The sequence below is a fragment of the Dipodomys merriami genome, unplaced genomic scaffold, assembly GCF_024711535.1.
Source record: "Dipodomys merriami isolate MVZ:Mamm:240054 unplaced genomic scaffold, mDipMer1.0.p SCAF_104, whole genome shotgun sequence".
Classification (NCBI taxonomy): Eukaryota; Metazoa; Chordata; class Mammalia; order Rodentia; family Heteromyidae; genus Dipodomys; species Dipodomys merriami.
This window is the reverse complement of record NW_027202316.1, coordinates 3,343,184-3,355,928: the sequence shown is the minus strand read 5'-3', so window position 1 is coordinate 3,355,928 and position 12,745 is coordinate 3,343,184. Positions and strand designations below refer to the sequence as shown.

The window sequence follows — 12,745 nt, the reverse complement described above, 5'->3', positions numbered from 1 at the left end:
CCTATGTACAGCATGTAAAATAAATAAAATTAAATTTAAAAAAATAAAAATTTAATTTAACAAAAAAGACTAACACTCTACCATTGAGCCAAAGCTCCACTTCTGGCTTTTTTGGGGAGGAGGGGGGGTAGTTTATTAGAGATAAAAATGTCTCAGGGACTATTGTGCCTAGGCTGGCCTCAAACTGTGATCCTTAGATATCAGACTCCTGAGTAGCTAAGATTATAGAAACTAACACCTAGTTTTTTTGTTTGTTTGTTTTGTTTTTTTGTTTTTGTTTTTGGTGCTAATTCTGTGGCTTGAACTCAGGGTCTGGGTGCTGTTCCTGGGCATTTTTTGCTTAAGACTAGAACTCTACACTTGAGTCACAGCTCCACTTCCGGCTTTTTCTGCTTATGTGGTACTGAGGAACTCAGGGCTTCATGCATGGTAGGCAACCACTCTGCCACTAAGCCATATTCCCAGCCCTTTGAACCAGATTTTAAGAGGACTTTTTTATTCTAAAATCTGTGATAACTTCCAAACTGTATTTAAAGGAAACATAATTAAGCAAAATGTATATGAAGGTTATACCATAGCACTGCTTTCTCTGACATCCAGGGAAGTAAGTTCCTAATACAACCAACCCATAATAATTCTACAGAGTATTATCCCCTCACCTCTGACCCAGCTATCCAGGATCAGCCCCATGTCATTTCGATATTGCCTTCCTGCCAGTGCCCTAGTAGGTGTTTATTAACAAATATATTCCTGAGTCTGTACACTTAGCACCACAAGTGGTACCCCACATGAATGCCTGCATCAGGTAGTGACAGTGCTGTCAGCAGGATTGAAAATCACAGCAAATTTGTTGCTGCCAACTCTGAGAAAATACTGTGATTAGTAAAAATCCTTTTCACAAGTAATCATAAGTTTAATGGCAATACTGGCTAATACTGACATTTTTTTCAGGACAACAAGATAAGTGGTAGGAAGCATCATAGCATCCTGGAACTATGCATGACATATGCAAATACCCAGAGAGCACACTTTATGACTCTGGAGGGGGTTTTGAACTTGGGAGCTTTTTTTTTTTTTTTTGGTCGGCTGTAGGGGCTGAACTCTGCACTTGGGCACTGTCCCTCAGCTCTTCAGCTCAAGGCTAGTTGCCCTACCACTTGAGCCACAGTACCACTTCCAGCTTTTTTCTGCTTATGTGGTGCTGAGGAATCGAACCCAGGGCCTCATGCATGCAAGGCAAGCACTCTACCACTGAGCCACCTTCCCAGCCCTCAGGAGCATTTTTTAAAAGTCAGCACAAATCATGACAGATGACTTCTTGTGTGGTCCCTGGTCTTTACCTGGTAGAACAGACAGTCTTGGTCCAGGGAACTTGCTGCACATGGGCTGGTAGAAAGTGTACTCCTATTGCTAATCAGATAATGAAGTTACAGCCATGATAACACCTGGCCACCAGACTCCTAAGCAGTAATGTGACCCCACACAACCACCCAGGAGGTAGATGCCACCACAATACATACACTAAGATGTACATGTACAGCTGTCCTGGAATCTTACACACTTGAAAGGTTTGGGTCATACAGAAGATAATGCCTACAGTTGATTTTTAGTTTAATTTGGTTTAGTTGTTTATTTGTGGTTTTTGTTATTTTGTGCCAGTTCTGGGGCTTGAACTCAGGACTTCATGCTCTCACTTGGATTTTTGCTCAAGACTTGTGCTCCACCATTTGAGCCACACATCCAGTTCTAGCTTTTTGCTGGCTAATTGAAGATAGTGTCTCAGATTTTTCTGTTCCTCCTGGCTTTGAACTTCATCAGATTTCAGCCTTCTGTGTAGTTAATACTGGTATGAGCCACCAGTGCTCAGCAACTATGTTATGCTATGCTATGCAACAATGAGTAAATCCTTATTTTTTTTTATTTTTATTTTTCAGTTTGGGGGCTTGAACTCTGGGCCTAGGCCTAGGCCTCGGCCTCGGCTCTTCACCTCAAGGCTAGCGCTGTACTACTTGAGCCACAGCACCACTTCCAGTTTTCTGGTGGTTAATTGGAGATAAGAGTCTCACGGACTTTCCTGCCCAGACTGGCTTTGAACCGTGATTCTCATATCTCAGATTCCTGAATAGCTAGGATTACAGGCATGAGCCACCAGAGCCCAGCTTAAATATTATTTTTTAAAAATATTTCTCAATTTTTAATGAAGAAACTGAAACATAGGGAGGTTAAGTGACTTGTTCAGGTCATCAGCACTGGCATACAGTTGAAATCTGAGGACTCTCATATTTCTGAATTTAACAATGTTGCAATACTGGCTCTCCTTTAAACCATTGACCATTCTATTAGGATAGTACACCACCACTATATAATCTCTGTGCAGGGAGGGACAGGAGGAGGAAACTGGTGTAAAGCAAAGGAAGGGTGACATAATTCAAAAAAGAAAGGTATTCATTACTTGATTTATGAATGGCATCACCTTAATAATAATAAAAAGTAACAAAAATAAGCTACAAACGAGGCTGCACATGTGGTATGCACCTGGAATCTCAGCACCTGGTGGTAGAGGTAGGAAGATTGTCAGCCAGCACAAAAGGGCAAGATTCAAAAACAAACAAAAGCACAAAAAGCCAGGCATACGGCTCAAGTGATAGAGTACCTGTCTAACATGTGCCACAGAAAACCTTGTGACATTGCACTAAGATGTCACTCTTACTTTGTTAGTATTAATTCTAACCTTTAAACAGTTTAAAACATTTTGCTTAGGGACAGTGCCCAAGCCCAGAGTTCAAGCCCTACAACCGACAAAATAAATAAATAAAAATAAATAATTAAAGCAACAGGAAATCAGAATGGTGCTGTGGCTCAAGTGGTCGAGCACTAGCCTTGTGCTGAAGAGCTGAGGGACAGCGCCCAGACCCAGAGTTCAGGCCCCATGACGGGTAAAAAAAAATGAATTACTTTGCTTATTTGGGGTTTGCTATGCCTCCATATGAATTTTTACATTGGTTTCTCTATTCCTTTGACTTTGATAAGGATTGTATTGAATCTGTAGAATGTGTTTTGTCAGTATTGCCACTTTCATGATATTAATTCTGCCAATCCATGAGCATGGGAGATGTTGTATATTCTGATGCCTTCAATTTCTTTCTTCAAGGTTTAGTTTTCATTGTAGAGAGCTTTTACTTCTTACCACATCTGATTTTTGTTGTTTTGTAAGGCAGATGCTGTACTACTTGAGTCATGCCTTGAGCAGCTTTTACTTCTTGGTTAAATTAATAGGTCTTTTGTTATTGGATAGTGGGGAGCTATTGTAGAAGGTATTGTTTTCCTGATTTCTTTGTCATGCTGAGGGAACTAAGCCTTCTTTGATCAGGGTTTGTTCCCTTTGATATCTCATTAGGGGAACTCCAGTATTTCTAATTTAAAACTTGAGTGTATTCTTTGAAGATCAATTTTTCAGGTCAGAGTAACATAGTTTCTGTGTGCCTCTGTTTCTTTCTTGGTAGGATAAGAAGAGTAATAATGCTAACTTAATAGGTTCGAGGTAGAGTATATGCGATGGCATATACAAAACTCTTAAAACAGTAGTGAGTATGGCCTCACATGGTAGAGCACCTGCCTAGCAAGCACGAGGCCTTGAGGTTAAACCCCAATACCACAAAAAATAAATGAATTAATTTAAAAAACAAGGTTTAGCCCATGTTGAGTACTTAGTAAAACATTATTGGTGGTGGATGGAGGTGGTGGTGGTGCTCAGGAAGCATTGCCTAAGAATAAAGCAAGCCAGTCAACGATAAGCCACAATGATTTCCATTCTGTCTCTCTACTCTCCATCATTCCTCTCTATAAGATCTTGGTAAGGGCTGGGAAGGTGGCTCAGTGGTAGAGCACTTGCCTTGCATGCCTGAGGCCCTGGGTTTCATTCCTCAGCACCACACAAGCAAAAAGAAAAAAGCTGGAAGTGGCGCTGTGGCTCAAGTGGTAGAGCGCTAGCCTTGAGCTGAAGAGCTGAGGGACAGCACCCAGGCCCAGAGTTCAGGCCCCACGACCGGACCAAAAAAAAAAAAAAAAAAAAAAAAGATCTTGGTAAATTCAAGTTTATTTTCCTTACCTGCCATTCACATTATCCATTGTTCTGGGGTTTTTTTTTATAATTTTTTAATGTTTTCTTTGTTATTATAAAGGTGATGTTCAGAGGGGTTACAGTTACATGTCAGATAAAGATTACATTTCTTTTTGAACAGTGTCAGCCTTCCCTCTCTCCAGTTTTTCCCTCCTGTCCCCACCCATAAGTTGTATAGTTCATTTTCCACATAGTGTCCAGTGAGTTCCACTGCTGCATTTGTTCCCCGTTGTCCCTCCATTTCTTTGCCCCTTATACACCTCCCAGAGATAAATATACAAGACAAAAAAGAGAAGAAAACAAAAGTAGCAACAAAAAGCACCTCTTTTTCATTCATTTTTTTTTTAAATATATGTTCCCACAGCTGGGCATTGGTGGTTCAGGTTCGTAATTCTAGCTGCTCAGGAAACTGAGGGCTAAGGATTCCGTTCAAAGCCAGCTCAGGTAGGAAAGATTGTGAGTCTCTTTATTTCCAATGAATCGCCAGAGTAGGCGGGAATAGAGTCATGGCTCAAGTGATATAGCACTACCCTTGAGCAAAAAAGCTCAGGGACAGTGCTCAGGCCCTGAGTTCAAGCCACAGGATCAGCACAAATAAAATATGTCCCTATAATTTCAGTGTGTGTGTTTGTGTGTGTGTGTGTGTGTGTGTGTGTGTGTGTGTGTGTACACATGTATGTACACGTATGTCTGTACTGGGGCTTGAACTCAGGGCCTTATATTCTTGTTATTTTCACTCAGTGCTGCCAGCGCTGTACTAGTTGAGCCATGCCTCCAGTTCTAGTTTTTTGCTGGCTAATTGGAGATAAGAGTCTTGAGTTTGTCTGCCTGGCCTGACTTCGAACCTCAATCCTTAGATCTCAGACTCCTGAGTGAGAGTAGTTCAGCATCTCTTAATAGTTCTAAAGGAAAAGCATATGTGAAATAACAAGATAGTAAATCTAACTTACATATTTTCTTTTGTTTGTTGATGTTAAAAGTAAATAAATTCAGGCACAAAAGTATGCATATATAATTCCAGCTGCTGGGAAGGCTGAATATGCTAAGTTCAAGGCTGACCTAGCCAACTTCATGAGACTTGGTCTCTAAAAAAGTATAGCGGAATGAAGGTATAGCTTGGTGGTAGAGCACTTGCTAGTATGTACTAGGCTCTGGGCTCAATCTTCAGTACTGCAATAAAAAGCAAAATAAGGGCTGGGAATGTGGTTTAGTGGTACTGTGCTTGCCTAGCATGCATGAGGCCCTGGGTTCAATTCCTCAGTACCAAATAAACAGAAAAAGCTGGAAGTGGCGCTGTGGCTCCAGTGGTAGAGTGTTAACCTTGAACAAAAAGGAACTCAGGGACAGTGCCCAGGCCCTGAGTTCAAGCTCCAGGACTGGCAAAGAAAATTTTTAAAAGGCAAAATAAGCATCTTCCTCTAGAAGGTAATCATAAGAACAGCTGACATTTGCTGAATATGTGGCATTTGGTTATAAGCAGTTACATGTAATACTTATAACAGTCATATAAAGAAGACATTGTTGGTCTGTTTTATAGAGGAGGCCTAGAAGTAGTTTGCTTATAGTCACATGATTAGGAAAAGCAGTTCCAGTGTTTTAACATTTTTGGCAGCTCACTATATATAACTTACATCTAAGTGCAGAATAGGGGCTGGGAAGGTGGCTCAGTGGTAGAGCGCTTGCCTTGCATGCATGAGGCCCTGGGTTCAATTCCTCAGCACCACATAAGCATAAAGAAAAAAGCCGGAAGTGGCGCTGTGGCTCCAGTGGTAGAGCACTAGCCTTGAGCTGAAGAGCTGAGGGACAGCGCCCAGGCCCAGAGTTCAGGCCCCACAACCGGACCCAAAAAAAAAAAAAATTCTAAGTGCAGAATATGTGCTCAGACTATTCCTCGTCAATTTTGGCTGGTTTAAAAATATTTCAAGGGGCCCTTGATATGATTTGATGAGACACTTGATGTACAAGAGTAATACTCCCAGCCTCTGTGGCCTTCCCCAGCCACCCAGAACTACAGTTTGGTCCTGAGAAAGACATTACACAGATTCCTAATGGAGAGACATTCTGCAAACAACCTAACAAGTACTTCACAACTGTCAGTTATTGAAGACTGGAAAAGTCTAGGTGGAGTCTTAGGAAACTAAGTCCTGTGGGGCTCTGGATCAGCTCCTGGAACACAAAAAGGATGTTTTGTGTAAACTAAGAATCTTGGGTGGGGACACATGGCCCAGTGGTAGAGTAATTGCCTAGCATGCATGGGTCCTGGGCCTCATCCCCCACTACTAACAAAATAATCATTATTGATATATTCAGTGTGCCACATTCATATCACAGTGTGGGAGACTGGACTGTACTTGAACTGGAGAGACCATCTAGACAACTTTGCTGCCACCACCACCACCACCATATGTCTATAAAAGAATACAATATTACTGAAGTGAATGTGAAATAATTAATGATACAATAAGGAAGAACTGTTTATTTTTTGCCACTTAATAGATGAGCTTGTTGCTGTATAGGCATATATAATTATCAATAAATTATGATTGCAGGTGGCTGAGCACTATTTTATTGTAACATGTCACAGTTTATGTTAAATTTTCTCATTTTCTGCTACTAGGGAGCAGATTTTAAGAGTAAAAGAAGATGAGAATGTTCCATTTCTACTGGTTGGCAACAAATCGGATCTAGAAGATAAAAGGCAGGTTTCTGTAGAAGAGGCAAAAAACAGAGCGGACCAGTGGAATGTAAACTATGTGGAAACATCTGCTAAAACCCGAGCTAATGTTGACAAGGTACCTCAGCTCCTCACCCCCTGTGCTCTGTTGTCTATCTGTGAGATCCCAGTAGAGACTTACTAATATGTGTTGATTTTTACCGTTCTTGAGTGCTCAGATATGACAGGTTAGGATTTTCCAACTTCCCGTGTTCTTAGCTTTCTAAGAGATCCTAGAACACAAGACACTGCAGCTGAATGCTCTTTTTTTTTTTTTTTTTTTGTCAGTCATGTGGCTTGAATTCTGGGTCTGGGCGCTGTCCCTCAGCTCTTCAGCTCAAGGCTAGCGCTCTACCACTTGAGCCACAGCACCACTTCCGGTTTTTATGGTGGTTAATTGGAGACAAGAATCTCACTGACTTTCCTGCCCAGACTGGCTTTGAGCTGTGATCCTCATATCTTAGCCTCCTGTGTAGCTAGGATTATAGGCGTGAGTTACCAGTGCCTGGCAAAAACATGACTTCTGGGCTGGGAAGGTGGCTCAGTGGTAGAGCGCTTGCCTTGCATGCCTGAGGCCCTGGGTTCAATTCCTCAGCACCACATAAGCAAAAAGAAAAAAGCCGGAAGTGGCACTGTGGCTCAAGTGGTAGAGCACTAGCCTTGAGCTGAAGAGCTGAGGGACAGTGCCCAGGCCCAGAGTTTAGGCCCCATGACAAGACCAAAAAAAACCATGACTTCTGTAGTACCAAATGCCAGCACTGAAGTGTTCTCCCCTAGAGCCTACCTGGCCCATTTTTGAAGTTCTCAAAAGAGACGGGCACTTCCCAAAATGGAGGAGCCCAGATACATTACTATTGTTTTTCTTTTTTTTCTTTTTTTTGGGGGGGGGGAGGTCCGGTCATGGGGCCTGAACTCTGGGCCTGGGCGTTGTCCCTCAGCTCTTCAGCTCAAGGCTAGCGCTCTACCACTTGAGCCACAGCACCACTTCTGGTTTTTTCTTTTTGCTTATGTGGTGCTGAGGAATCAAACCCAGGGCCTTAGGCATGCAAGGCAAGCGCTCTACCACTGAGCCACCTTCCCAGCCCCACATTACTATTGTTTCACACACCAACTTCAGCCTGTTTCCCTCTGTGCAAAGGGGAATAATCTCTCTCTCTCTCTCCCCTCCCTCCCTGTGCAGAAGTGGCCTTTACTGGGACCAAGTGGAGCCCCAGCCCGGTTCCTAGCAGCCTCCCCAAATATTTAATCTACTGCTGGAAGCCCCTCAGGATTGAGGGAGCCATCCTTTTGGCTGAGGCGGTCCAAAGCTTGGGGGACTTCCTCCCCAAAAGGGACACTCTGCAGAGGCTACTTTTAAGCTTTGTGTGCAGCTTAACAAGCACACATTGTTGGAATAAGACTTTCTCAAATTTGTCTGCCCAGTCTGGCTTTGAACCTTGGTACTAAGGTCTCAGCCTCCTGAGTAGCTAGGATTACAGGCATCTGGCCAGGACTATCCTTTTTTAGCTTGTCTCTGGACAGAAGTAAAAAGAGCCAGGTGCTGGTGACTCACACCTGTAATTCCAGTTACTCAGGAGACTGAGACCTTAGGATTGGGGTTCGAAGCAGCCTGGGCAGAAAAGTCCATGAGATTCTTCCCCTCTCTCTCCCCTCCCCTTCCCCCCAGACCTTAGGGTCTGGGCACTGTCCCTGAGCTTCTTTTGCTCAAGCTAACACTCTGCCACTTGAGCTACAGCACCACTTCCGGGCTTTTCTGTTTATGTGGTACTGAGGAATCAAACCTAGGGCTTCATGAATGCTAGGCAAGCACTCTACCACTAAGCTATATTCCTAATCCCTCCATGAGACTCTTATCTCCAATAAACCACTCAAAAAAGCTAGCAGTAGCTGGGAATGTGGCTTAGAGGTAAGAGTGTTTGCGTAGAATGCCTGAAGTCCTGGGTTTGATTCCTCAGGACCACATATACAGAAAAAGCCGGAAGTGGAGCTGTGGCTCAAGTGGTAGAATGCTAGCCTTGAGCAAAAAAAGAAGCTCAGGAACAGCACCTAGGCCCTGAGCTCAAGCCCCAGAACTGGCAGAAAAAAAAAGAAAGTGAGGGGGATAGTCCTCATATCATACACTCTTGGCAAGAGTGTAGAAAAGCAGGAAGTGCGCACATGTTAGCAGAAAGGCAACACGAGGATCTTCTGTCGAAATCTGATTCCACAATTCAATTTGGAAATTACAAAAAAAAAAACCACAACAAAACACATCCTTACAAATATGTATTCAGTGGTAGTCACTGAACCAAATGGGGATCAAATGTCACCCCTTAGAGGGCTTTTCCATCACCAGTCATGCTGCCCCCAGACTGCCCCCGAGACTGGAGATTCCCATTGCTGCTCCTTGGGGTCTGGGGCCCCCGCTGAACAATTTACCACCAAAAAGCTAGAAGTGGAGCTGTGGCTCAAGTGTTAGAGTACCAGCCTTGAGCGGATGAAGCTAAGGACAGTGCCCGGGCCATGAGATCAAGCCCCTAGACACACAGTACCTGTTTCCTTGGCTCTTTTTTCTAAAAGTTTTTTAATGAGTCTGGGGAAAACAAATGTCCAAACGCAATAGCTATTTAGTTCTCACAGTTGTTATTAAATAGGACTTAATGAAGTATATACTAGGAGCTCAGAGCTTGCTTTCCTGCTTTCTGTTCTGTACTGCCCAACTAGAAGTCTTTGGGTGAGGCAGCGGGATGTTGCTCAATGCGCATTCCTGCCTAGTGTGTGAGGGCCTGAACCACTGAGCCCCCACAGTTTACTGCTGTGGTTTTCACTTCATACTGTCTGCCTGCTGTATTTACCCAACTTTTAACTTCTTTCTAGGTATTTTTTGATTTAATGAGGGAAATTCGAGCCAGAAAGATGGAAGACAGCAAAGAAAAGAACGGAAAAAAGAAGAGGAAAAGTTTAGCCAAGAGAATCAGAGAAAGATGCTGCATTTTATAATCAAAGCCCAAACTTCTTTCTTATCTTGACCATACTAATAAATATAATTTATAAGCATTGCCATTTGAAGGCTCAATTGACTGAAATTACTTTAACATTTTGGAAATTGTTATGTATCACTAAAAGCATGAATTGGAACTGCACTGAAAGTCAAATTCACTTAAAAAAGAAATTAATGTGGCTTCACCAAGAAGCAGAGTTCAACTCCTTTCATAATTGCCTCCATTTCTCACAGTCCTGAATGTAGCGTGAGCTTGTTTCTTGGCAGTCCCTCCGTCTTGAACTGTTAAATAAAGAGGTGAGATGGGGTAGGGGCCGGGAGGAAAGGCCAGTTGCTTGAGTGTTTATGATAAAGCTTAAATTTTATATCATTTAAAAATGTCTTGGTCTTCTGCTGCCTTGATAAATGACAATTGTGAATATGATAGTTGAACTGTCACTTTTAAAAACCATTGTTATGCAAAATATAGAGGAAAAAGTTACTGGCATGGTTATTGCATATTGTTAAACTGAGAGTTAATTCATCTGTGAGTCTGCATTAATTACCTGGTGATTAACTGAGAAAAAATGGTATGAACTTGTAAGCAAAGGTTTTTGAATATGCCTTAATTTAGAAACTGCGAACGACCCATTGCATCTGTGTGTGTGTGGGCCACTGCTTGTCTGGCTGCCCTGGTAACAGAGTTTATCTTCTTGCCTAGATGGATTGCAGCTTCTGTATGGTAGATTCTGGAGAAAGTATTGTCAGCCAGGAGTCTGTCCAAACTGAAAAAGTGTGCCATACTCTGGATCTTGAAGACCCAAGTTTCAGAGCACCTGATTGCTTTTAGTAAGCTAGAAGGTAGTTTAAAATAAAGGGCCAGCAGGTGCTTGTAAGATAAACTTTGGCTACAAAAGTTTAGCCCTGTTCTGTTTGGTGAACTCGGTTTTCCCTGGAAATCACTTGTGCAGTGTTAAGGGTTACATCGCCAGCAGCTGGGCCCTGGAGGAAAGTCCTGCAGTGCTGATGCAGTGTGCACTAGGACCCTAGGGATGCCTCCTGCTTGCCCCTTGCTCCCATGGTTTGGTTTCTGAGACTTAGCAGGAGTGCATAAATTCTGTTCATGTTCACAGTGAAGAATGCTGTAGCTAGTTTCCTTAGGTCAGCATAAGCAGTCAGACACAGGAATTAGCGTAGAAGGCATGTTCGGCTCACACAGACCGGACCTTAAGCCGTCACCATGGTGTATCCTTTCCCACTGGAAGAATTCCAGCACTTTATTTGGGAATATAATTTCACTGGGAGACAAACTACTATTCATTTTTTTCTTTCCTCTTTGGAATGGAGCTGAAATAGTCCATTCACCAGCCATTTTCTTTGTTGTTCAATCCTAATTTCAACAGGTCAGAGGTGTGTCCAGGCATTCTGGGTAACAGATGTGTATGTAAAGTTGATCAAAAATAGGCTATTTAGGCTCTCAGCTGTAAGTACCCCATACAGCTTGTCATGTGAGATATTTGTTCTTAAAGGGTTTGAGCTGTGCATCTTTCGTGTCACCGTTTTCATAGGCTGAGCCGTGTGCAGGAGCAGCTTTGTGAGCGTGCACAGCAGGCCTGCAGGCCCGGCAGCCTCCATTGTATGCATTGCAAACTGGAACCAGGGGTCCTAACCACTACCGTGTGTCTTTGCTTTGAGACCTTTCCTCTCGTGGGTACTGAGGTGCTATGAAGCCAACTGACAAAGATGCATCCTATGTCTTAGGCTGATGCCACTACCCAATTTCCTTCCTTTGCAACTTGAGCCATTTAAAGACCAATAAACAATGTCCTTTTTAAAAAAAGAATGTGTGTGTGTTGTTAATTGGCATTGACATTATGCAACTTTTTCCACCAGAGCATCTTTATGGCAGATTTAAGGACAACTCGTCTTCTAGAGACATTATTTGGGGAACGATGGATTTACTTAATGATGGGTGCTGTTTAAATCAAGACTCAGAAATGGGAGGTTCCTTTGGGAGGCCCAGTGGTGTGGAGACCATGCTTTATTTAGGCTGTCAGAAAATTCACAAGGGGCTGGGAAGGTGGCTTAGTGATAGAGCACTTGTCTTGCATGCATGAGGCCCTGGGTTCAATTCCTCAGCACCACATAAGCAAAAAAAGCTGGAAGTGGTGCTGTGGCTCAAGTGGTAGGGTGCTAGCCTTGAGCTGAAGAGCTGAGGGACAGCGCCCAAGTGCAGAGTTCACAACAACCAGCAAGGAAAAAAACAGAAAATTCACGAATGTGTGAACGTTGATCAAGGCTAGGGAGGGTAGGTGGCAGGTTTTATGTTTATCTTCTAATCAGTACCACAGCCAGATACAATTTAATTTTAGGTTGAGACCATGTTACCTTTTCACTGAGTCTTTCTCTTTCACAATGAATGTCTGACAGGAAGTAATTAAATTGAATAAATAGCCTTGAGTTAGAAACAATCTGATGAAATATCAAAGCCAGTATTTTGAGGTTTAGTTCATATTACTACCTTAACCTGTAAGCAGTACTAGAATTAGTACAGTTATAACTGGCATAATTCAGATGAACTGAAGGAAGTAAGTACACATTGATGAAGGACAGGAATGGAGTTGACAGATCATTGCAACTCTCATGGCACACCCCTGTAATCTTAACCTACTAAGGAGGATGAGATCTGAGAATCATGATTGGAAAACAGCCCAGGCAGGAAAAGTCCATGAGATTTATCCTCAATTAACCAGCAAAAAGCCAGAAGTGGAGGTATGACTAAAGTGGTTAAGCCCCAGTCTTGAGTGGAAAGTGAGAACACCAAGGTCCAGCACAAAAGAGATCAGAATCTCATTCTAGTTTCCGCCCTAATAGTGGTAAACACATTTTACAGTTAACAGTGTGTTTGTACATACTCAGTACTTAAGCCAGTGAGAAAGGTGCCTGCGTTAGT

General features: G+C 42.7%; 1 protein-coding gene across 2 annotated transcripts in view; it reads left to right on the top strand.

Annotated features, from left to right (window-relative positions):
- Rala (RAS like proto-oncogene A) overlaps window positions 1–11,635 on the top strand; it is a 57,640-nt gene extending 46,005 nt beyond the window's left edge. For both annotated transcript variants that reach the window (XM_069998438.1, XM_069998446.1), the window contains exons 4-5: window positions 6,738–6,912; window positions 9,690–11,635. In XM_069998438.1, the coding sequence (XP_069854539.1) occupies window positions 6,738–6,912; window positions 9,690–9,812 (298 nt within the window). In that variant the 3' untranslated portion in view covers window positions 9,813–11,635. The remainder of the gene's footprint in view (window positions 1–6,737; window positions 6,913–9,689) is intronic.
- The last annotated feature ends 1,110 nt before the right edge of the window (window positions 11,636–12,745 follow it).